This window comes from Poeciliopsis prolifica, unplaced genomic scaffold (genome assembly GCF_027474105.1).
Source record: "Poeciliopsis prolifica strain line A6 unplaced genomic scaffold, Auburn_PproV2 SCAFFOLD030, whole genome shotgun sequence".
NCBI classification, from domain to species: Eukaryota; Metazoa; Chordata; class Actinopteri; order Cyprinodontiformes; family Poeciliidae; genus Poeciliopsis; species Poeciliopsis prolifica.
In genome coordinates, this window is record NW_026562405.1 from 1885329 (window position 1) to 1912031 (window position 26703).

Genomic DNA, 26703 nt, shown 5'->3' on the forward strand with positions numbered 1-26703 from the left:
ATGTGCGCAGTTTTACCAGCAGTCATACATGTTCAATTTGATCATTAGTTTAATAGGCTTGCATGTGTTATATTTAGCTGTTTATCAGTCGAGTGGTGCTTGATTAAAAATAATTCTTGTCAGATTCTCCTTTTGTAATTTATAAACTGTATAATTGGCAAAACAAACTATAAAAACACTTCTTGGCTTTGGTGCAGTTTGTTCAAAAAGTTTAAAACATGACAGAGAGCAGGAAAGTGACTTCAGTCATGCTTTGACATCATGCCACATCAACAAAAAGACTTTTAGAGAAATAAAGGTGGAAGAAGATTAATGAGGTAGATGAGTAATCATCTCAAAACACAAATATTAAAGTATAGAAATACTTGAAGTTGAATTCCTCGCAAAAATATTTAAAAGTATATTTTACTTTTTTTTGCTTGGGAAAAACATCCAGATCATCATGTGGATATGTCGTTGTCTGGGCTTTATACAGCAACAAAATGCAGAAAATTCTCAGTCATGTCTGTTTACCTGAGACTATCTGACATTTTGTTCCATGCCAGCTGAATACCTTAAGTTCTTGACAGCTAAACATATTCAGTCTGTTTAGAAAGAAGTGATGGATCTTTTATGTCCCAAACCCCTGTTCATTCTCTTGAATAAGGCACTGTGGGTCATGCACAAAGATGCCAGGCTCTTCCACTTCAAAGAGCCAGCAGCCTTTGATGTCCCTGTCACATTATTAGTGTTTCTGAAGGAGCTGCAGCAGAATGAATCAACAGCACAGGCGGAGTTGCTTCACCATTGCTCCTGTTCTGCTCTGTAGGTCCGAATGTTCCCCTGCTGGCATAGTTTGCTTTTTTCGCTGGCATGTGCTGTGAATGGTTTTCTCAAGGCTTTGTTATTCTCTGAATTATTTATGAAAGTTTATTTTTAAATTATCGCCATTCTTTGAGTAAGTTTTAAAACGCCTATTTTTCATTTTCTGCACAAGTTGCATCCTTGAAAATTTTCAGTTCAAAATTTAAATGAAATCTTATAGAAGGGAATTATTAAGACTGCTTTGGCTGTAAACTTTAAGACTTTAACTTAAATTGTAAAAATTCAAGTTGAACTTCCTACATTTGTTCACAAAAACAAATGTAGGAAATTTAACACTGACAAATGAAAATAATGGCGTCCAGAGCTGTTATTAGAAATCTTCGCACAAGTTAGATCTCACTAAATCCTTTTGTACTCTTTGTCTCCTTCTAATATAAGATAAGCCCAGTAGCAGGGCCTCTGGAGGGGGGCACGCTTGTCACTATTCAGGGCCTGAACCTGGGTCTCTCCTTCTTTGAGCTTGTGGGCAACGTGGAGGTGGCAGGAGTGGAGTGCACACCGCAGCAGGAGGGATACGTCACTGCAGAGCAGTAAGAGATCATCCTTATGTTGTCATATACTAATGCTTTATATTTTAGCTTGCAAACATTTTATTTTCACACCAAATAAGTACTTACTTTTTATAATGTTGAAACACAAACTTCAAAGTATTTCATTTTAAAAAATAGGCAAATGCAAAGTAGAGCATATTTTTGAATTAGAAAGAAAAGGATATAGATTGAAACTGAAACTTTTATGTAGAATCCAGTACAACTAATTGTCATTAGACCGCCTCTGACTGGTAAGTAGAGCACAGCTTTGTGTAATTTAATTGCAGTATCAATGCAGCTGTTACCTCAGACAGCATCTTTCACCCCATCACCTGACAATAGGAGGAATAAGGCACAACTACAATCAAACCAAGACATGAGACACAAGTGTCTCAGTGGGTATCATAGTTGTCTTGCAATCAGAAGGTTGGAGGTTCAATTCCAGCACTTAACTCCAAGTAGTGTATCGCTGTATGAATCTGTGACTTAGCTCCGTAGAACCTGCAAAACTTGCTGTAATTAATTGATGATTTCCATAATATTCAGGGTATCCAATGTGGCTGAGCTTGAGCTAGTTTGTAAAAAAAATATATACTTAAGTAAACTTAGAGTAAACATCAAATTAGAAAAGAAATATATATTTAAACATCAGTATCTGTTGTAAAAACTAAATGTCCACTAAAACATCATTCTTCTAACTCACTATTATGTACTACTCTGTGTTGGTGTATCACTTAAAATCCAATTTGATGTTTTTGGTCTTAAAGGGAATTAATATTAAAATGTTGAAGGGGTATGAATATTTCACAAAGCACTGAATGCAATACTGCACAAATCCAAAAAGTCAATGAAAATTAACCCATGCAGTTTCTTTCATACTCATTTACTATACATAGCTTTTTGTTTTTTTTCCCCATGACTCTAAGATCATGAATCATGGCTGATGTGTAAGTAAAAAGTCGACACGCCTCCCCAGGCTGCAGGGGGCTTCGCTTTGCTCTGGTGCTGTCACAGCCAAAGAAGGAGGCAGACAGTCTTTGTGTCGTCGTTGTTATGAGGCTGTCGGTACAGCTGTAATTGAAATGCGCTGCATGTCGCTGACTGGAGGGACAATCTGTTAGCCATGTGTTTCTCTCACAGGCATGTAATGCGATTGGGACCAAGCTGCAGCGACTTTATTTATATCCTTGTAAAAAAAAAAAGAAAAAAAAAAGAGAGAGAAAAAAAACAGAAAAAGAAAGGAACATGCCAGCTGTAAATAGGAATCCCCACGTGATCTACGAGAAGAAGAGATGGGCCGGGACGATTCATTGAGTGCTCCCATTGTGCGGACGACTTATGGTTTCTTTTGCGAAGCAGCAGATTTAGCAGGGCCATTCATTCAGCTCACACAGCGCTTTAAAACATGACATTACAGATGTTACAACCATTAATTTCACCATTGGGTCAGTTGCTGTAATGACTTATACATAACATGCTTTATCTTATTGACCTGACAGGCAATACTGATTTATTGGAGAAACCCCCCTGTTGTCATGGTAACGGGAGGTAATGGCGGATGGCGGTCATGCCTGTGATGGGGAGGGGTGTAGTTTATCATTTGAGTTATATTGCTGTTATAGGTTTCCTATTAGGAAGAAAGATGAGTCTCTGTAATGACCCGCAACTTCTATGAAAGTCTGCTTCAATCACAATGACCAAAAGAGAGCATCTTTTACCAGTGAGACTCATGATGAATGTGGCATAGTGCAGTCACACTTGTGTGTTTGTGTTTGTGCATCAGGATTGTGTTATAATTATTTGCCAAATTCAGATGGCAATGGTTTGGAGTGGATATCGATGCATCATTGCATGTTTCGCTTTTGACAGGATTGTATGTGAGATGGATGCAGCTCTGGAAGGAAGCGCCCCAGGTCCAGTCAAGCTGTGTGTCGGTGAATGCAGACCAGAGTTGAGCGCACAGTCCTCACAGATCTACACATTTGTGGTAATTCACAAAAAGAGAGAGAGAGACTTGTCAGTTTGTTCTGACTAAAACCTTTTTTGTAATCCTGTGCATTGAGAATACACTGCTAATATTTAGGCTACATTAAAGATCACACACAGGAAAGAAAATAAATAAATAAATTGTGAATAATTTTCGACTAAATGTTAAGCCCCAAAAAGAGGTCGCTTTTTTCCTTTTTTCCAATTTTTGTCAGGTAATGTCTTTCAAAAGAGATGACTGTTAAAGCATGACATTATGTAGTAATTAAAATATTTATTGCATCATTGCACAGCATGTGCACCCTCCTTTCTGGAGGCTTTGCTGTAAACAAACAAAGTTGTACACAATTGTGATATTTAATGAAAATAATTAATCTGTTTCTAGATTCATTTTATCATTTAATCCTTTTGGGTCAAGAATTTCTATCAGCCAATGGGAGGCAAAGTACAACTGTGACAGAAAAAGATACCCAGATTTCTAAATTCATTTCATATAAAACCTGAAAAGTGTGTTCTTAATTTGCATTTAGCTCTTTATATTCTAATATCCTGAAATAAAATCCAGCTAAAATCTTGCAGTTCTCTTAATTAGAAAAGTACAGACATTCCCCAGAATACCTGCAATACTGCAGCAAAAGCTGATTCTTAAAATCGTGGCTGGCTGCAAAAAGAATCCAGAATTGAACTATATTTTGTCTTTTTTCAAATTACGTCTTAAACAATACCGTATTCTGTGAGATCCTTAAAACTTGGGACAAAATCACAGTATATGAAGACTACCGAACTACTATGAAATCATTGTAAGGTTGTAATGCTTTAAATTAATCGGGACAAAAATGAAGAGATTGCATTTTTTGTTGTCGTGTGTGCATAACACTATTTGTGCTTCACACACATAGAAGACACAAGAATCCTGGACCAGAGGAAACAATATTGGTAACTCTGTCTACAAAAGCAGAAAGTTTGTTTGCAAAGTCTCTGAATTTCAAGCCCTGGAGCATAAAACACTGTTTTCTGCCAGCTAAGAAAACTGCAAAAACATCCAGTTCAGGTTCACTTATTAAGTTAAAAAATTTCTTGAAATGTTAACAGAAATCATAAACAGGCTCATCTGAACATCTTGCTTGTGACTGCAGATGTCACTTGAAAGCAAGTCAGCTTGATTTGTGGATTTAATAGATATCAAGCAGCGTTTTCACAGTGGAAATGTATAATTCATTATATATTTATTTTATATTTATATTCTAACAATATATTTTGTTGTCTGCAAAAAGGCAGCTTTATACATAATTCAACTATTCGGGTTTAGTCGTTTTTCTTATAAAGCTGAAAATAGTGAAAAAGACAAAGTCCAAAGCAAAAAGATTTTTTGAGATTCCATCTTTTGCCCTAAATATTAATATATTTTGTTTGTCCATAGATACCCACCATTTTGGCTCTGACCCCAGGCAGAGGACCTGAGTCTGGGGGTACTAAGGTTACCATTGTTGGAGAGAATCTGAGCGCAGGAAGCACTGTCACTGTGTACTTTGGAAATCAAACCTGCGAACTGTACAGGTGAGCCTAATGATAATATGATCCCCTGATGTTATGGTAATCTTTCTTTCTATTGGAGCCCAGATGGAGAGGCACTTGAGTAGGCTTGCCTCTGCACAGTATTAACGAATTAGCCTTCTCTTGTTTTAATCAAACGCAGGATGAGTCAATTTATTCAGAAACGTGCACATTAAATACAAGTGTGTGCTTGCATGTTAAATTAGGAATAAGTAATGACTGGTGAGGAAATGATGAAACTCGCATAAGATATTTCTTTCTCCATGTATTTATAGAAATCTATTTTAAGTTAAAATTTTGCACATTGTAGCAGTCAGGTAGATGAAGCAAAAAAGCCATTAGCAAGAGCACCCTCTAATTATAGTTCCCATCCCCAATATGACTGTAACAAGCAGGAGATGGGACAGGCTATAATGAATCCTCTCCCTTCATGCGTGGCTCATAACTGTATGGAGTCAGGGATTTGCCTCTGCAGCAGTGAGAGGGGCAGACACAATCGAAAGCATGAATAATTCTCTCTTTTGGTTCTCCCACCAGGAGGAGCATGTCAGAGATTGTGTGCTTTGCGGCTCCATCACTGACGGGTGCGGGACCAGTTCAAGTCAGTTTGAGTGTTGACCGGGCCAAGGCTCCTGGAAGTCTGACCTTTGACTACATTGAAGATCCCACAGTCCAACGCATTGAACCACTGTGGAGCATTGTGAGGTACCACACTGGGAACTTTGCTTTCTCTAACATTGACACTTAATGAAGTCATCTGTACAGGTCAAGTTAGATGTTATTTTAAAGTGAATTATTCAGAGCTGTTTAACTACTGCTTATGTACTATAGAGGAATTTTTTTGTTTGTAAACACATCAGAGGAATGCGCAACTTGACTGCAAAAAAGCCAGCCTGCCTTTAAACTTTCATTAGATATTACGGTTACCTGCCGTTGTATTTCTGCATTAGCCATAGACATGAATGAAGCGTCTACATATTTATGTCTATGGTTTCAACATTAGCTAACATGTTGTCAGTCTACTACAACAGTTTATCAAATCATGGTCAGTGAAGTTATGCTATGAAATTGAAGTTAGTGAATGAAATATGTGTTAATAACCCATATGTGTTACATACAGGGGAGTGGATAAATGACAAGAACAAATGGCCCAAACTTCCATGAATACTAAGAATATTAAAGCAATTTTGTTCACGGTTAAATCATCAGCTCTCAATAAGCTGCGTTGGGTCCCTCTATATAAAACAAACGTATCCACGGTGAACAAGGGTGCCTGAATACGGTTTACCTAAACCTGCAAATTTTTATTACAAAAACAGATTTCATATTTAGCATGCAAAGGACAAATTAAAAACAATAATTTTTTTCTTACTTTGGTCACAATTAGAGAAAAATGACCAGACAGCGGCAGTCATCAAGGCAGGCGATGAAGTAAACCATTGGAAACCAAAAGTGCAGCAGTTTGAACAGGAGGTAGTATGAGGTACAAAGACGCTTCACTAAAAACAAAATAACTTGGACATATGTAGATGCCGCAAAGTTCTGTGCAGAAGTTGCAGCATGCAAAGAGATGTGAACTGAACTGGTGACGTGTAAATAATTTTATTAGCTGAATTTGCTTTCTTTCTGCAGGCGACATGCACAGTACAATAGGTGCTGATGCAGCGTGACGTCGACTGATAACCACCCTAATCAATTTTTATTTATGTATTTACCTTGTCCCTTTCTATCAGCATCAAAGGGTTTCACACAACAGAAATGAATGAACTGTTGCACAATTTTATGCACTGTCTACAAAAATATACATGTTACAAAAGTGAAATATTTATTTCAAATAATTATATTAATCAGATGGGAACAATAATAAATTCATTTATAAAAAAAAAAAACAATACATGATTTCATGGTGAAAAGTAAACATAAGCGTTTTGCAATTCAAAGGCCATAATAATAAAAAAAACAATAGGCAGACAGAGAAATAAAAATAATAAATAAAATATTTGATTGATTTTATGTTGAAGAGCACTTAAAAGTGTTACAGTAGAATATTATAGTAAAATGTTAGTATGAAATTATCCATCTATAATTTATAACCACAGAAAATATGTATGCATAATAGAAAAGAAAAAGAAAATGTCTCCATTGACTTAAAGTTGTTTAGCTGATTCCCAGACTGATAGCTGAAGGCTCTGCAGCGTGTTCTTGTCCTGAGAACTCATAAGTAAACCTTCATTCTGAGAACGAAGGGCCTGCTTAGTACATTATAGGAATGGGAGATCTGTAAGATACTGTGGGGCTCTAGTATTGATCTTTATGTTAGTGAGAAGAATTTTAAAGTCAGTTCTGAATTTCACTGAAAACCCACAAAGAGCTTCCAGTATTGAAAAGCTATGTTCTCCCATGCTAGTTCCTGTAAGTGCTTCAGCTACTGCATTTTGATTGATCTGAGATTTTCTCTGGGAATGATATAGAGTTCCAGTGCTCAGACAAAATGCTTCTGATTATTGTTAGAGTAGGCCTCAAGATTTCTTCGGATTGTAAGGAGAAAAACATCCAATGAGCTGAAAGGTTCTAATTAAGCCTTTTTGTTGATGCTGATCTGAATCATTTTGAACTGATTATCCATTGAAACAAATTTGGTGTTTAGAATCTTTGATCACTCATCATTCCAGAATACATTATTTACACACAAAATATTGTTGTTGTGTATTCTACCTCCAGGTTTTCTGCCAGAGATGAAATTTTTATGATTTACAGCAAGATGTCTGAGTTTCCTAAAGCAGCAAATCAACCCCAAACCATCATATTTTCTCCATCATGTTTCATTGTCAAGATGATGTTTCTTTTTCTGTAATCCTGTTAGATATACGCCATGTGTAACTCGTTGCACACCACTTTTTTCTTGTTAATCTAGAGAATTTAAAATTCTTCCTATGACTTGGTCTTTTATTGGTTATAGAACGTTATAATAATGTTCTGCTTTCAAAAATCTTTTAGCCTGACTCATGTTGTCAAAGATGTCTGGCAGTCTGGCTAGTCAAATTTAACCTAGCGTTGCAAAATATGTAGTTGATCAAAATTAAGTTTTAATTTAACAAGGGAAGCAGTTAGCTTTAGCATGAGCCCAGGTTGGTTTCAATTGTTTCCCCCCGTCCCTAATTGTTCTATAATGACAACAATTCAAAATAAATCTTCATTGCTACTGTTTTGATGTCTTATTGCAGTGATTTTTTATTAATCTGTTTTGTAATTTTGGGGAGATGCAGTATTTCTTCAAGTGACCATAAAGGAATAGAGTAGTATATTTTATTATATACATCAATTATTTTGGAAAAAGGTAAAATCTTGCCACTTGGTGCCTTTTTTGTGTCCAACAGGCATCAAGAATTCAACAACTCAAAATCATCACCCATAGTCCAAGCAGAACAGATCAGTTTGAAAGAATGATAAAGCCTTTAAACCTTTAAATGCTGTCAACATTCCTGAAACAGTGATAAATACACTGTTTCAGTTTGATTGTAGCAACAATCAAGGGGATTTTTAAGTTACTTTGACCCTGATCAAAACTACGGTACAAGACTTGAACAAAGTTTAACAAAGATGTGTGGAAGTTGGAATTATAGTAGATGATAAGCAACTTTTGACTTTGGTAATGGACGGACAGACAAAAGCAGCAAACAGGAAAAAACAAATGTAAAATTCTTCCAGACAAACATTTCTAACACAAATGAAAATTTTATTGCCTTCATAGGACCAACAGTAAATGGTACTTAATTTGGGTTTGGGTGGAATTACGCAGCACTACGTAACTGCAGATTAGGCTTCAGAGAGTCACCCTGGCCCATATCCTGGTGACAGGAAGAGCTTTGTGGCGCTGCAATCAAGAGCTCTCATCATAATGTGCATTCCCACTATGAGGCCCTACAAGCTTAGGTGGCCTTTGAAGTGTGACAAGAGAAGGGCTGGCACTCAGTTAGTTTCACCATGCTGGATGGTTTAACAGCATTTTGTCCAATTTTTCTACGTGTATTTATCCATCTTTTTCACCTTGTGTACACTCCAGTTCCAAATGTTTTCTAAGTTTGCACTGCAGCACATGTTGTGCAAAGATTAGAGCGTAGTTTTTTAATTTAATCCAATCCAACTCAGATATGTAAACAAGTAGCACCTGTATTCATGCTATGCCAGTCTCACACTCGATGCTGAATATAAAATAGCAGCCAGCTGGTTCTCCGTTTGATCTTCTTTTTCTGCCCAATAACAAAGGGCGAGCTACCAGCTATACCTCCTCAAACATGCATTTATGGAAATTATCTGGGAAATGTTGATGAAAAAGATTGGTCTCTCTGTGGTTGCCGCTCTAATCAAATCACTGAGGAAAATGCAGCTTGTGTTCATGTGGAGGCTACCTGGAGTTTGGTGTATGCATACATGTTTAAGCAATAATTCCTTTGACATTCAGTGGTGTGTAAAAACCTCCCCAATCTTGTTTTTTTAACGTTTTGCTTCCAAGTAACCGGGTTTCATGTGTTTTGAACATGTCCTAAGGTAAAGTAGGTGTTTTCTGGCTTTTTGAAGGTCTTGAAACTAAATTATTTAATGAACATGTTTTTGTTTTTTTTCAGTCTATTACTTGACCATTTGGAGCGTAATTGGTGTTTCTGCTTGTACTTGCAAGTATCCTGGGGAGAAAATACAAATTTAAGCATGAACATTTTTTCATGCTCAAGATAGTTTAAATATTTTGTGTTGAAAATGTTGAATCTTAAGGATGGAATTTCTTTGTAAAAAGAACTACCTCTTCAGTTTGTTCATTTACTATATGCCAGGTTATCATTTAATAGCTTTTCATAAATCACTTTCTTGATTAAAAAGTAGTGTTTTATTCCTGTAAAACTCTGTTAACTTTAGTAAGTTTTGCAGGTGCATCTGAAGAAATTGGAACATTCTGTCCCTGACAGCTGTTTTCAAAGTGCCAACTGGTGCAATTTAAAATGGGTTTTTGTGGGTTCTGTAAGCGTTGGGTCATCTCTTACATTTCATTCCTTTTCTTTGAAGGATTTGTAGGTCTACATTGAGTGGTATGACCAAATACAAAAGTACTCTCAAAATGGTAAGGTACAAGGACAAGACTGAAATGAAATGAAAAATTCAACAATGTTCAAAGAAAAAAAATGCAGAAGACCTTCAGAAAGCCTGGACAGCTCCAGCAAAAGAGCACTCTGACAAAATTACAAGAATTTCGTTTTCCTTTGAAGCAACACATGAAGAAATAGGCAGCAGCTCATATCTTGTGCAGAGTGCTTTAACTGCATGTCTTTCATCCAAACAGCGGGCACACCACCCTGACGGTGACTGGGACCAACCTGGATGTGGTTCAAGAACCTCGGGTTCGAGTCAAATATGCTGGCCATGAATCTGTGAATGTAAGTAATACAACTTCTAGCACACCGCATCTATAAAAATTCATGTTGCATCAACACAAATGCACAGTAGATTTGCATAAACACTCATGGTCCTTTTACATTTTCATACTTTTGTGTGTTACAATCAAAAGCTTCAACATGTTTTATCAGAATTATATATAATAGATCAACATAAATAGTGCATATGTATGATGTACAAAGTCTGAATATTCATCGCTACTGATTGAATACTTTATAGAATGAGCTTTTATTCTCCAGCAGCATGGCTCTACTAGCTTTGCGCACCTTGACTGAACATTTTGTATTTTTTTTTTTTTTGTGACATAATTCAATCTCAGGCGGACTGAATAGAGAGCATCTGTGAACAGCAAGTCCAGCTACAGACACTGCAGTAGTTTGGCAGGAACTTTGACTGGGCCATAAATCATTCAGTTGTGATCTCTGAAGTGTTTTTTATTTATTTATTTTATCTAGCTCAGATTATTTTCTTATCAACTTTTTCAACCTGGGGTGTTGATCTATCTTGTGTCTCAAATGTTACCATTGGGCGTTTTGGCTGCTTTTATTCAATTGCACACATAAAGATTCTGGTTTCTAATTACCTCTGAAGTCAATTTGCAGATGTGGAATTTGTCATGGGTATCATAGTAAAGTCATTTTCCAGATTTCTGTTATTAAAAGGTTCTCTTGACAGTTTTGTGCTGCTATTTCCATAATTAATTTCAAAGTATATGAATATATTTGAAATTCCCTGTTGTTAATTTAACTGAATTTAACTGGTTTGTTGTTTTTGATGGCATGTTGCTCTGTTACAAAGCAGAGACCTTGCAAAAAATAAGATCAAACATAGCAAAAGACATCTAAAAAGAGTCAGAGATTGGAGCTGTCCACATAAATGTCAATTTTGAAAACTGACTTGGAAAAATGAAGTTTTGGAAGGTTATATATAGTGTTAAGATTGCTTGTCTGAGCTGCTCAAAGTGATTGATTGTTTTTATACTGTTGCAGTCCTGATGGCAAAATTTCAGGCACCTTCACCTTGTAGTTTTTGACCACTCAGGGATTTACCAGAGAACTCTGAAGGCGAAAAACTCAAAATCAATACTAGAACAAGTACCTGATGAGACTGCCAGAAAAACAACTATGGAAGTATTTTCTTTTTTTAAAAATAATTTCAAAACAAGAATGTTGGAGCTGGCGGTGATGTGCGAGTCAAAAAGATTTTTTTTTTGTCTTGCCAGTATGCAGAAAATGTGTGTTAGAGATATGCCCTGAGCTAATTAAGTGGTGTGGTATTGATGCCAGCCCAGAATTTTAGCCAGTCAATTAAAATTCCATGTTCTGTTGTGTCATTGGCAAAACGGAGATATAAAGGGATTAAAGCTGAACTTTTAACCAAATAAGCTGCAGAAAATAGCCACTGGGAGAAAAAAAATGTTGATTGCCTCTTTTTTGCATACCTCTTGAAAGCATAACTTTGAAAGCTTCAAAATGTGTACAATAAAAGAAAAACACTTAAATAGCTTTGAACCATTTGTCCCATGGAACCTGAAATTTATATAAACCCAGTTAGAAAGTCAGAAAATTTAATGTAACATTATGATCTTCAAAGGCAATAACAGATGAGAAGGTGCTGTTGACCTTTGGCACAGGTGTCTCACTAGGTGCCTAAAATCTTTTTTTAGGCATCCGCAAATCCTCTGAGTTCCTCAAAGAATGATAGGACTTCACACATTAAGCTTATCAGTTGTCTTAAGATTCAAATATTTTTCACCTTTCACAAAATCAGTTTCACATCGACTGACACAATCATTTACAAAACTTACAGCTAAAAATGTTTAATCCAGTAAGTTTATTTCAAAACTTGCTGAATTTTACAAACAGCAACATCAGATGAAATTCTAATGCATTTTTACCAGGCGCTTCAGCCTTCGTACCTGAGCATATCAACCCCTGAGGCATTATACTAATCATGTTTTTTGACCTCGGGATCCTGTCGGTGAGGATATGAAGTTGTTTATCAAGGCCCAGCGATGACATTTTGAAATGACCTGGGGCAGCTCAGCTAGTAGATGTAAGGTCATTCCAGCGAATGACTAGTTTCTATAACACACATTCTAGATTGGGTTGATATGTTGTGGAGAGTTTAAGATGGAAACCTAGATTTCATCCTTCTGCAGGTTTGCAAAGTTCTGAACACAACAACCATCAGCTGCTTCGCCCCTTCTCTGAAGGCGGATTACACCGCCGACCAGGAGACGATAAAACATGTGGACGAGTTTGGCTTTGTCTTCAACAACGTCCAAGCTCTTCTCACATACAACAACACAGGATTTGTCTACTACCCAAATCCTTACCTGGAGCCCCTTAGCCTCTCAGGTGTTCTGGAGCAAAAACCTGGCGCTCCCATCATTCTCAAAGTAAGTCAATATAAAACAACATATTTTCTGTGATGCAGTGATTCCAGGTACATATGCAAGACTAATTCTATATTTTTTGCCAGAAATTTCCATCCGATTTGTGTTTTTCACACTTTTAATAGACTTTTAGCAATTGTTAGCTCTGCTTGGGCTGAAGGAACAGCATAGAATACGAGTCTAAGTCTAAGCAAGCTAATCTTCCCTGCACATTTGGACTCTGTCAGTTTACAATTTAAAATGTGGGTGCTAGTGTCCTCTAGATCAATTCAATGAAGCTTTAATTATGCTGGTGTGTGTTTGTGAGTGACACAGTTTCGGTTAAAAAAAGCTTGTTCTTCACTCTGAGTGAAGTTACGCACAGTGGCTAGAGTATCCAGAAAGAGTAATTCAAAGTAATTTTACATAACTAAATGTAAAAAATTATGGCGTAGGAAGCCTAATCCTGAAAATAAAAATTTCCTAAATATTACTCAAGTAAAGGTAAATAGTCACTGTACAACTATGTCACTTAGTGAACATACTTCTCGATTCTAAAAAGGAAATTAACTTTGATCAAAATAGCCTCGTTGTTAAAAAATTCCATCAAAAGTAGTTCTTGAAATACAAAATGTTTCAAATAATTGCGATAGAGTGTTGATTGAGTCTTTATTTTAACAGGGCCGTAACCTGGTGCCATCTGCCTCCGGTGGAGCCAGGTTGAATTACACCGTGCTGATCGGAGATACCCCCTGTTCTCTTACTGTGTCAGACACTCAGTTACTCTGCGAGCCACCAAACCTCACCGGGCAACATAAAGTCTTGGTGAGTCTTAATGTCATCCTTATCCGTCCATTTTATTTTTATTTTTCTGTTTGTCTGCATGCCTGAATGCGGGCTGCTGTCTGTAGGTCAGTGGTCTTCTTTACGTCACTTTGTTTTTGGGTCAACGGCTGGCTTTCAGTTAGTTGCTGGCTTTCTGTCATTGTCTGTCACTCATGGTCTGGTAGGTTTCCCATTACAGCACATTGTCCTCTGGAATTATTGACAAATGAGCAAATAATGACAAAAAAGCTGAAAAGAGAATAGCAAGCTGTTCTGCCCTTTAAAAAAAGGACAAACAAAAACATGACAAGACCATTTTCTACTATCCAGGTGCACTTCAATTAGTTAGAATGTCACGCAACTAATTTATTAAAATAGCTCATTTTAATAAATTAGCTCATATCTTCATTATACACATAATGTGTCGTTTTTTCATGTTCATTTTGATTACATCACAAACAAAATATATGTGTAAAATATATATATTTTAAAAAGTCACTAATATAGAGATGTCAGCTTGCTGATAAGGATGTACAAGAACTGAAAACTGTTTGGAATGCTTTTTGAAAAGATTATCATTTGATTGCTGAAAAACTAAACTACAGTTTGACTCGTCATTTAAAAATCTTCTTTCATTTTTTTAGCACTGCTTTAAAAGTTGTTATTTTGCATTATTATTACCCAGGTGCAGGTAGGTGGACTGCATATCTCTCCTGGAGAAGTTCACATCCGATCGGACAGCTTGCTCACCATGCCAGCTATTCTCAGCATCGCGGCTGGTGGAGGATTGCTCCTCATCATCGTCGTCATCGTCCTGCTCGCCTACAGACGAAAGTCTCATGAGAATGATCTCACTCTGAAGCGCCTGCAGATGCAGATGGACAATCTGGAATCCAGAGTAGCTCTGGAGTGTAAAGAGGGTGAGCCTTTTTTGGAAAGGTTGATTTGATCAGTTCCCTAACTAAATTTCTATTTGCAATTCCTCCATTGCACCAGAAATGTTTCAATATTCTGAAGGTAGCATCATTGTAAAAACTTCTGAAAGTACGGTATCATAGAAGGCAATAGTAATAGTGGAGAATGTTCAGTTATTTGCAAGCCACAGTTGAAACTACTGGTGTTCACCCATTGTGCATGCTGGATCTTTGAATTAGAGCAACTTCTTCTGAAATTATTGCAGATTTTTTTAACACTTTTGTGATCTGTCATGTGCAGCTTTTGCTGAGCTACAGACGGATATTAATGAGTTAACCAGCGATCTGGATAGAGCTGGCATCCCCTTCCTGGACTATCGGACTTATGCAATGAGGGTTCTGTTTCCTGGGATTGATGATCATCCAGTACTGAGGGAGCTGGAGGTGAGGAGACTTTAGAGCACTGTGCCAGCTCTGGCATGCAACTATAATATGTTGACCTTTTGCCTTCAATACAAATCAACATAATAAAAGTTTTAGATCATTTTGTACAACATCTTAAATATTTTCTGCCACCCTGCATGTCTGTAGTCATGGTGATGTGTTGAAAAATGTTACTTTTTATTGCTGTCAACATCTCAGGGGTTTAATTTGAATGCACTTGATATCCATTTTTGAATAAACCCTGATGACAAATCAAATGCCACTTAATATTTTTGCGGGAAAACTTCCACAAGGTCAAAATTAGTAAGTTGCTTAAATTACAATTGCCTTAATCAGCCAATATTACGTTCACAATGACATGTACTCTTGAAGAACTCACTGATTGCGTGTCATTTTGTTTAAAGCGAAGCCCCTTAATTAGTGTAAAAATTCGAATTTATGCATGTCGAAAGAAAAAATATGACCCTTCTTTTCAAGGGAAGGACAGATGAGTCCAAGATTAGCACATAGTGCAAAGGCTGCAGACACATGAGTTGCTCTGGTTTGCACTTTGCCTTTGGAGGTGGTCTGTGAGAACTGTCGTGTCAATTTCCTTTTGTTTTTCATACATTGTGACTCATCCTTCTGCAAGTGCTGTTTAATAAGTGCACGCATCTTTGTGTGTGTGCAACTGTGCGTGATGCATGCAGGTTCCTGGGAGTGGACAGGCGAATGTGGAGAAAGCCTTGAAGCAATTTGCTCAGCTGGTGAATAACAAGGTTTTCCTGCTGACATTCATCCACACACTGGAGACGCAGCGCTCCTTCTCCATGCGAGACCGTGGCTATGTCGCTTCACTCATCATGACCTCCCTGCAAGGACGGCTGGAGTATGCCACAGACATCCTCAAACACCTGCTCTCCGACCTTATAGAGCGCAACTTGGAGAGCAAGAACCACCCCAAATTGCTCCTCCGCAGGTATTATTTTGTCTTAAATCAAGATGCTTTGTTCACAAATCATTGAGCTATTTCTATTACAGTAAAATGAATCAGGAAGAGTCTGGGTATTCTCCACAATACATTTATTGAAAATCTGCTACTTCACCATTAATATTTTAATTTGAAATGTAAAAATTAATAAGAGCTGCAAGCCAGAAAATTCAGCAATCAAATTATTTATCTCTTAACCAATATCTACTCAATCCTTAATTTGTTATAAAAATGTAAAAATTACTCAAATTAAACTTAACATTGCACAGAGGTCAGACAAAGCAACTCATAAAAGGCTAATAAATACATTTAACACAGCCGAACTGGAAAACTTGGCTGTGTTCCTTGAAAAACATCAATTCAGGGTAGATGAGTCAGGAGATAGTTGATTGACTCATCAAGTGTATGTTTAGGGGAACTGACTGAGGAAAACTGAAGACTAGCCTACCTTTACAACTTAAAAATGATTCCCTTAAAAAGCCTAATCTAAGCTCCTAACAGTACAACATTCTATCACTCCAGCTCTAACGAGGGCATTTACATAAGTTTGTATTTCAAAATATGTAATCCTGTCATTGAAGTAAAATGGATTCCAAGACCAACCCAATTAATAATGAGCATTTAAATGTACCATTAGGTATGAATTATTTTAAAGCTCTCTTGATTTAAAATAATATCAGCCGTTTATGAAAGCTTTTATCCAGTCCAATCTAAAATAAATATTTACATGTTGTGTAAGATGTTTACATAAATGCTTGGTAGTGCAGCTACCAGCTCATACACTTATAATGTTTTGAAATCCATGTTTGCCAATGACATGAATAAAAACCTTCTTTGACAGAATAAATAGTACTTTGTGCTGGTTTGGACTGACCTCCAGAGGTGTTGGTTAAAGTTCATTCATGCATATGCAGAAAAATGAATCCCTTTTTCTTTGTAAGTTGCAGTTTATTATTTATGTAATTTGTTCTCACTTTAGTCAAAGAAATCACATGTCTATTTGCAAAAATGCAAAGAGAAATATGAAAGAAAGCTCACGTGGATTGTGTTCTTTCCTGGTAGAATTGCATGAATGCTTCGCTGCAGTGACTAGAAAACCTTCCCGACAGAAAGCCAACCTGTCCTGATCAGCGCTGCTTATCTTTTAGCATAGCTAATTCCTCAGTGCATTGTTCTTTCCAGCCCAGTTACCACCCTTCTAATGGTTGAGTAACTAGGCCAGTGAAGGGAAGCCCACCTCTCTGCAGCTTCGTTTTGTGCAGCCGTGTGAAACACTGGTTGCAAGTCTGAGGCACAGGGTGACTGAGCAGACAGGTGAAAGACAGGAGTGTTAAAAGTGATAGAGAGTGGGAGGGACTGGCTGAGGAAGAGACCCTAATGGGGAAGAGTGAGTGCAGTTGTAGCAGAGCTGTTGTCAGTCTGACTTATCTTCTGTATGCCCCTCATGAAACATTCAACTGTAGCTCACGTTTCTTCTCCCGTCACCTCTCCTCTTCTCCTTTCTCTCGCCTCTTTCCGTCTTCCCTCCACCTCGAGTTATCTGGCGATTGTTTTTTTTTTCCTTTTCCTTTTTTTTTTTTTTTTCGCTGTGCTGACACCAGCCTGCTGAATGTTTCATGAGACTTTTGTGGGGAGAAAACTTGTGTTCTGACACTCATTATATGTAAGGCTAAGTTCAAATAGGAGCCAGTAGAAGAAGCTGTTTGTCCAAAGCTATTAATCTTCTGTACACACTCAAAAAGTTGAACAGGGTTTCATCGACAGTTGCGTCACTGCAGGTTAAGGTCGTAATACAGGTAAGGACCAAAAGGTTGTGGAGAAAAACATAAAACAAAAAGTGTGGCTGTAATGAAGCAAGCTTCAAACCTGGTATTGATGGAAAAATATAGTTTCTAGCTTTTTTTCCAGTGTCTGAAAATCAAGACATCTTTCAATCTGAACTCATGTAAAGTAGCTAAGTATAGACACTAGAAAATAGTGTGAAATATCTAAAGTAGCCATTTAATCTGGACAATTATGTCATAACCTATAAGTGCTGTGCACTGGCAGCACTTACCTGATATTACAGTGAAGTGTGTGTCCACTGAGGCTAAACGGCCAAGTGCAAATTTCTTAAACTGTTCTTTCTAGGCCTTGTAGTCACAACACTGGCAGTCTTAAAATAATGAAAAAATAATCAGTGCACTCCAACTCTCTGCGGGACGCCTCCTGATAATGAATGTGTGTGGCGCTTTCTCGTCTTGCAGAACAGAGTCAGTGGCAGAGAAGATGCTGACAAATTGGTTTGCCTTCTTGCTTCACAAATTTCTCAAGGTAAAACGAAGTCATTCTCTGTTCTTTTTGCTACAGGTATCACTGTGATGTACTACAGGCTCCTTAAAATGTTTTGTATTGATTTTTTTCTTAAATAGACTCCTCTAAATTCTTGTGGTGGCTGAGTTTATAAATGCCTGATATTGATGTGCTTTTCCACACTATCAAAGGGTTATCTTACCAGTGAGGTCGAACGTCTCTATAGTTTTCCTGATTCATAATGTTCACATTAGCAGGTCACGTCTCATCTACCGACACAAAGAAATCTGTTTTTTTCTCATCCCTTCTTTCTCCCTTTTTTCAATCCAATTGCTTGGTTTTCTTCCAAAACAAAGGAGTGCGCTGGGGAGCCTCTGTTCATGCTGTTTTGTGCCATCAAACAGCAAATGGAGAAGGGACCCATAGACTCCATCACAGGGGAGGCACGCTATTCCCTCAGTGAAGACAAACTCATCCGGCAGCAGATTGAATACAAAATGCTGGTGAGTCAGAAAGGCATTCATAAAGGAAAAAAAGTCCTCTATTTAGTGTGTATTAATATGTTGTGCTATTGGAAAAGAACCTTGACAGTTTCATACGCAGTTTTAAATGAAAATGTCTCCAGAAAGAAAAAAATATGGAAAGCACTTGGATGCAAAGCACAATGTTTGGGGCTTTATGAGCATCCAGAGTCTAAACATACATTCTGATGTTTTCTTCAAGCTGAAAGATGAATGAACTGAACTCTAATCTTCATAAGCAAACTTTTATTATATACAAAGGGAAGTCATTTCACCAAACTGAGAGCGACTGACTGGAATCATGAAGCACTCCACAATTATTTTCTTCTCTAAAACACCTTAAATTAAATCTGCCCTTGATTGTTCTTTCAAAACATTACCCAGAAAAAATTTAAAGAAAAGCCATTCCTTAAACTTGAACACAAGCGGATCACTAAACTTTAAACTGTAAACCACAAATTCCTGTTTTTCAATTATAAATAAGGCGTGAGTCTCACACTTTTCCTTGTTCAAAATGTGTAACACAGCAAAACATGTAATTTAATTGAAAAACGTATGTTTATGTTTAAAATTCCTGAAATGTCTACAAGAAAAAACCTGTTTGTATAAAATGTTCCATTTCTACAGTCAAAACCAAAATGATGAAGCTCAAGGTTATCTTTTACAAAGGAAAGTGGCTAGGGATGGAAGAGAAACGTCCAAAGTTGTCTGTTGGATAAATGCTGCTAAGATTTTCTCTTGGGATGACCAAGTCTCCATAACATACTATCAATATGCCAACCAGACTTGCCAAGAAAAATCCTATTCAGTCCTCACAAACATAAATATGTGGAGTTTATGCAGCCCTGATGAGTTTTTGCCTGGAACCATTTCCTTTTGGTCAGATAAGACAAAGAATTAGCTTTTCATCAGGAAACGTTCCAGATGGATGTGTGTTAAACATAGGAAAACTAACACAGTGAAAAACACTTCAAGAGAATTGTTAGTTATGGTGAAGAATCATTTTTTCTTTGAGCCTACTTCCCTTCAAAGACGTAAAGCTCCCTTTATAAAATACTAGGAAATCTTGAATAAAATTCATCCAAAAATTAAAAATGTATATTTCAGAAGGATAATCATCTGAAAAAAACATGACTAAATTAATATGAAGATGGTTCACCTGACACAAAACATATCCTATGGCCATTTCAAAAACATATGGACTTTCTATAGCCATGTTTTTGTTTGATTCTTTAGCAGGGAAACGAAACAATGTGACAGGCAATGTAATATGTCAAGGGGATACAGAATAAAATCAAATTGGCATATGAATGCATTTGTGTCCTACAGATGAGGATGTTGGCACGACTAATTTGAAATGAGGATTATCAATCAGAGGGACATTGATCTGCATAAATCATGTTCCTCTCAGAGAAAACAACCAACCACACCAGCAGAATGCCCACAGCAGGACAACAGAGCCTCTTAATACCCCGTTTTCATCCTGCATACAGGCTTTTCCTCGTTTCACTCGTCCACACACGTGAATGAAAAATCAAAAAGGCAGCTTTTTACCTTCAAACTGTTAAATATAATTAGGAGCAGAGACTGCCAAATTGCTAATTTTGTCTGTCCTAATCACTATAGTCAAGCGTTTGGGCCAACCACACGTCTATGTCCTTTACATTTCTATTCAAATGGAGCTGGCTGGGATCCTCCAGCAGCCCATCAGAATCCGTTTTCCCACTGGCTTCAGCTGCAGAGCAGAGCCAGCCGGCGACAAGATGACACCTCTCTGATCGCCGTGTCGGAGAGTGTGAGAGGCTCTGTCTCATTACGTGTTTAATGCTGCTGCCAGAGCTGCACAGTCACATCCTGGAGGTGTGAAATTACATTTCAAGCCAAGATGCTCTCCACCAGGACATCTTGGTGAAGAGCAGGTAATGAAAGGACCTCCCAAGCAACACCTCTCTCTCTCTGTCTACCTCTCTGGGTTTCTCTCTCTCTCTCTCTCTCTGTCCTGGATCTCCAGACGCTGAGCTGTGTGAACCCCGACAATGAAAACAGCCCAGAGATCCCAGTCAAGGCTCTCAACTGTGACACAATTACCCAGGTGAAGGAAAAGATCCTGGATGCTGTGTACAAAAATATGCCATACTCCACCCGACCTCGAGCTACAGACATGGACCTGGGTGAGCGAGTCAGACAATCTTTTGATCATAGTAGCTGTCTCATGCATTATATTCTGAAAGAAAATCAACTGCATAACAACCTGTTAGAATAATGTCACAGTGGCAAAGATTCACCTGACAGTGGCCATGTTAACACAAATTACAGAGAATGTTTGACATCAGCTCCTCCGTTGTTTCTGCATCCTCCCCATACCTGCTTGCAGTTGCAATCACAGCAACTCCCCAACAGTGACATTAAACCTTTTTGACAGAACTACTCCAGGAAGGCTTACACCCACGGCATGTCATCTGATACTGAGTGATGCGGCACAAATTTAGGTGGCATGTACCTTCACACAGAGTAAATAAAACACCGTCTTGGTATCGCCTGATAGTGCTTTGGGCATGTAGCTTTACACCTTCAGGGGCTTTTACAGGTTAGGGATTTAGGGAGGATGTGTCTCATTGCTCCAGGTGGCTCAAAAAAAGATACTGTGTCCTTTCATTTTGTTCTCACTCCCCCTGACTTGTAATTGTCAAGGACAAGAAGCTGTCTCGTTGACATTTTGCCTGTTTCGCTTGACAGCTTGCACATTGTAAAGAATAAACATAACACACAGATAATATAACTTTAGAGATAGTGCAGGCTAACAGTTCATGTCAGACAAGGGGAACATAAGTCTGAGACGTGAGAAATACTATAAACATTACACAAAATAACAGCAATCTGTTGCTTTTAAATGTGTTTTCCAACAGAGTGGCGGCAGGGCAGAACAGCTCGTGTGGTCCTGCAGGATGAAGACATCACAACAAAGATAGAAGGCGACTGGAAGAGACTCAATACACTCATGCACTACCAGGTGAGGGAATAAAATTAATACCAACATGACAAAAATGGTCATCTTCTTCTGATTATTCTTTTTCAGAAATTATGAAGTTCCTAAATTGAGTGAAGGATGCTCATCAATAGCACCAGTTCAAGTGACATTTGTTTTCTGCTCTTAAAATTGTTCAACGGCTCCAAATTTTTCAATCTCAAAATTGTCTCTGGAAGCAATTGATGCAACAAAGCTGTGCACACCTCATGCAACCATGAGGTGTGCGTAAGGTACAACACTTTAAATAACTAAATTGTTGAATGTAATTTTCATTGCATGACAAAACCAAGCCAAGGTAATTGCCAACAAAATTCAGAAAGTTGCCTTATAAAAGGAAGGAAAAGATAATAACAACCGTAATGGTTCCTTGAGATGCAATTGGAAGCCGAGGTTGCAATTTTAAAGAAATTTGGGTAAATTATCTGCACTTTGCAGGACTGGAAGCTCTCAAATCACTAGATTTCTGAGGAGGCAGGTGGTGATAAATCATTAGCTGATATTTCAAATATATTCAAATACATTTGAAACAAGACTTGGTAGGAACAGCTACTGATGCTTTGTTTCCACTTGGAGTCACATACTAAATATAGAAGGACTCCTTGTCTGAACACTGAGAAATATACTACAGCTGACCCAAAAGCAAAAGTAAAGTCAGCTTCAGTTTGCTCAAAACTATAAAAATGAGTCAAAGAGGCTTAGGGTTTTGTTCTGTGGAGCAATGAATCAAAACTAGAATTTTTCAGGTCAATGGATCCGCGATATGTCTCCAGGAAGACTGAGGCGTACGCTGAAAAGAACAACATGCCTGCAGTAAAGCATGGCTGAGGGTCAGTGATGCTCAGAACCTGCTTCGCTTCTTCTGGTGCTGAAATCTGCAGCATGTGAACACTAAGGGATTCAATCAAGTATCAGAAAATCCTGGGATGAAATGAGATTAGCTGATGTATCACACTAGCACCAGGTTATAACAGCAAAGGGATAATCTTCCTAAGATTCTTTACATTTCCAGACTTAATATTAGTTCTTAGTTAATATGTGTATTGCACAGCTGCTAGTTCGTACAGTACATTTTGCCAATGAACCAAATTTGCTGTGGGACTCAAGAAATTTTAGCTGCAACTGTTGCAGCATTGGAATCTAAGCAGTCTGAGTCAATACAAAACAAGTACTGTAAATCAGCTGATTCATACAAGAAACATGGACTTGTGTGTCATTTTTAGCCTCCATTTTTTCCTAGGTCTTGAATGTTAATACACAGGTCACTGACATCGTATGCCAATTTACTCTTCCTTGTCAGTGGTATGACTCACCTTTGGGCCTCTTCACACAGCTGACATTTCAGTAAGTTATGTCTTGTAATTCAGACAAACAAAAACAATGAAACTGTTTCTTCAAGGGGTTTTAAAATTATGTACTCATAAGACAGAAAGAGGTGAAAAAAACCCCTTCATTTTCAATACTCATGTGAGGTGTAGAAGTGTTTGTCTTGTTGCTAAGCTTTTTTGCGATGTGAGCCAAATCCATAACACATGCAGAACTGCATTTTTCTGGCAGACATTTTAGGAATTTCCTGGAACTCTTGCATACACAAGTTAAATATTAGTGTTGTTATTGCAAGACTCATTTATCTTAAAGGGAAAAAAAAAGTTAGGATAGCACGCAGCACAACATTTATAGGTTTATTCAGAAAAAAGCCTATTTTAGTACTTCATGCTGGACTTGAAGAAACATTGCTTCTCACCCAGCTGAGTCAGACTGCAGTACTGCGTATTAGTGACAATACTGTATTACGTAGTATTAAATAAAATGTTTGCAGCTGTATTTAACATGATCCACAAAATGTATCCCATTCACACAATATTTGGTCGCTTCAAGAGCTTGTGAATGTTGTGTGGTCATTGTCATTGTCATCCATGGCTATTCTATTTGCTCCTTTGAATCATAATTGTCAAAAAATAAATAATTAAAAACAATTCTGCTCCTTGGTTTTATTGCACTGATGCTCCTTTGAATTTTTCTTGTTGCATTTGACCAATATCTGCGAGGCAAAAAATTTCATGAAGCTGCACCTTTGTCTCTCAGGTATCTGATCGGTGTGTGGTGGCCTTGGTGCCCAAACAGATGTCCTCTTTCATCATTCCCTCCTCAGCCAGCTTCCCTCGCAGTATCAGCAGATACGGTCAGCAATGTGAAACAAATATACCTAATATTCATCCATCTCACAGAAGCATGTTTTCTTGAAGGTAGACAAACCACTGTTACTTTTGCAGATTTGATAAAGAGTAAGATGCCCCAAAAGGGTCAAATATGCCTGTTATTATTATTTTTTATTTATTTAAAGGTAAATAAACCTTAAATTTTAGTTTGTGTTTCTTTTTGTTTGCTTTTTTTAAAACTTCTTTAAAACATTTTTTAGCGTTATCACTTACAGGGTAGGGACACTTTCTTTAACAAATATGCTTTTATGCGATCATACAGTCTCAGTACATATCCCACCTGCTTAGCTGGTTTATTTTAACTTTATTTTGGAATATATATTTTGCCATATTGCTATCCTAGGTATGGACGTCCCATTCCGCTCCACCCCCACCAGCCCTGACAGCCCTCACTCCTGTGTGCCTATGCTCACTCCTGACCTGGAGAGTGGTGTCAAAGTTTGGCATTTAGTCAAGAACCACGACCACGGTGACCAGAAAGAGGGCGAACGTGGAAGCAAGATGGTGTCTGAGATCTACCTAACAAGACTCCTAGCAACTAAGGTGACACTCAAAAGACAAAGATACCACGTTCATTTTCTCCTAAACATGTGATTTAATCTCTTATTTATTTGTAAGGACCTCCACGTTTTGGCCACAATTGCCAAGCTGATATTAAACCCACTTAAAGATTTGTTTCTGCATGAATTCCGCATAACAGGCTTTTATTTTGAAGCTGATAACTGTCATTTAGTGTAGAGGAAATGCAAGAACATGCAGATTTTTTATTTATTGTTTTTTCTAAATGACATTTACTTACAGATACAAAAAAACATTTCAGTTGTTAGTATGGCACGTTACATTTTCTGCTGCAGTGACTCCTGTTGCAAATCATACTTATTCTGTGAGTTTTTTTTTTCTTTGCAACATTCATAGTTACTCATGTGGATAAATAATTTTGCATCCCTGCTTTTGATGCAGTGGTAGATTTAAAGATAAAAATGGTATGTAAAATAGAAAAACATACATTCATCTTCACTTATGTCATCATAGTAATAACTGGGAATACTGTGATTAAATATACTGCCACAGCTAAGCCTGCTATACTTTCATGCAGCTAACAGGATGTAGACCCTTTGCTTTAAAAAAAAGAAAGAAAAAATGCTATAGTCAGTAGCAAAAGCCCAGTGTCAATTTTCAAGTCATTTTCTGTGCAACATTTTTTGCTGTTATCCAATACAGCAATTACATGTTCTGTTGTGATAGCGTGGTATCTTTGGTAACAGCAAACTGGAATGGGTTACCTTTTTTCAGCTCCTAGTACGTGTCCTGTTACTTTGTTGTTCTTATCCATATCTGAATCTGAACTTATTGCGCACCTATTCTGTAAGACAAACATATTACCAGCAGAAGCAAAACTACTGAACTGCTTCATTAAGTTTCTCTTCATGTTTTTTACAGGGCACGTTACAGAAGTTTGTGGATGACCTGTTTGAGACTTTGTTCAGCACCGTGTGTCGAGGCACTGCTCTGCCTCTCGCCATCAAATACATGTTTGACTTCCTCGATGAGCAGGCAGACAGACATGGCATCCATGACATGGATGTTCGCCACACATGGAAGAGTAACTGGTGAGAAAAATTTCCCACTTAAGACAAATTCAAAGTTTATTAAACAGCCAAGAATATATTCACCAACTCTCTTTCAATGTTTAGGGTTAGGTTAGCCATTATTGGCTAAATGCAAGAATGTAACAACTACACAACACCGCATATTTTTCAAGTTTGAAGATATTGATATAGGGATGGTTTAATAAATGCTGATGGGCTACAACATGTAACATGTTGAAAAATTTAGAAACAAGTCTATCTGAGAAATTATTTACTGATTTCCATCTAGGTTTGGTTCAGACAAAAAAAAAAAAAAAAACATCCATTGTTCCTAAACGTCTGCTTTCAGAGCACATTCCAACCTCCACTGTGAATGTCCCTCGTTTACACATTTCTTCATAGTATTAATTATAATTTTGGAATAACTAATTTAATAGGAATTTATTATTTACCTCATGCTTCAAGGATTTTCCTAGTTTTATGCTGTTCTTGGAAATATCTTGTAGCTGTGGGACTTTACCCTAGCTCAAATATCCATCTAGTTTTCATAACTAAAGTCAAGCATAAAAGTCAACATGGGATTAATTAAACTCAGATTCAAAAGGAGCTTTTGATGTTTGGCAAGTATTTAATTTCTCTTTGCAAACATGTCTTGCAGTGTTTACACTATTTCTTTCATTTTACTCTGTCAATATCTTTCCATATTTCCAGTCTCCCGCTGCGGTTCTGGGTGAATGTAATCAAAAATCCCCAGTTTGTGTTTGACATCCATAAAAGCAGCATCACAGACGCCTGCCTGTCAGTGGTGGCACAGACCTTTATGGACTCTTGCTCAACATCTGAACATCGTTTGGGTAAAGATTCGCCCTCCACCAAGCTGCTCTATGCCAAGGATATTCCACACTATAAGAGCTGGGTGGAAAGGTAAATATAACACAAAAAAGTAATTTGTGTTACAATTAAGCATGAAATGTCCAAGGTTGGACAAATTTACCAATTTTTCAGTAACATGAATGTAACCAACAATTTTAAACAAATGTGCAACACAATCTACTTGCTTTTGCTTTAAACGGGAAAGAAACTATTCTTTCTACTGCTCCTCAGATGATCTAACATATTAATTAAAACAGGTACAATAATGTTATCTA

At 37.5% G+C, this 26703-nt stretch overlaps 1 protein-coding gene across 1 annotated transcript in view; it reads left to right on the plus strand.

Moving 5' to 3' along the window:
• Nucleotides 1-26703, plus strand: part of LOC129372745 (plexin-A2-like) — an 83431-nt gene that overhangs the window by 52376 nt on the left and 4352 nt on the right. The window contains exons 13-30 of the mRNA XM_055050216.1: nt 1243-1394; nt 3264-3381; nt 4801-4937; nt 5472-5639; nt 10267-10360; nt 12541-12780; nt 13438-13581; nt 14267-14501; nt 14797-14939; nt 15629-15897; nt 18156-18222; nt 18558-18704; nt 20734-20893; nt 21629-21732; nt 23833-23929; nt 24310-24509; nt 25407-25576; nt 26267-26479. Coding sequence (XP_054906191.1) covers nt 1243-1394; nt 3264-3381; nt 4801-4937; nt 5472-5639; nt 10267-10360; nt 12541-12780; nt 13438-13581; nt 14267-14501; nt 14797-14939; nt 15629-15897; nt 18156-18222; nt 18558-18704; nt 20734-20893; nt 21629-21732; nt 23833-23929; nt 24310-24509; nt 25407-25576; nt 26267-26479 — 2858 coding nt within the window. The remainder of the gene's footprint in view (nt 1-1242; nt 1395-3263; nt 3382-4800; nt 4938-5471; nt 5640-10266; nt 10361-12540; nt 12781-13437; nt 13582-14266; nt 14502-14796; nt 14940-15628; nt 15898-18155; nt 18223-18557; nt 18705-20733; nt 20894-21628; nt 21733-23832; nt 23930-24309; nt 24510-25406; nt 25577-26266; nt 26480-26703) is intronic.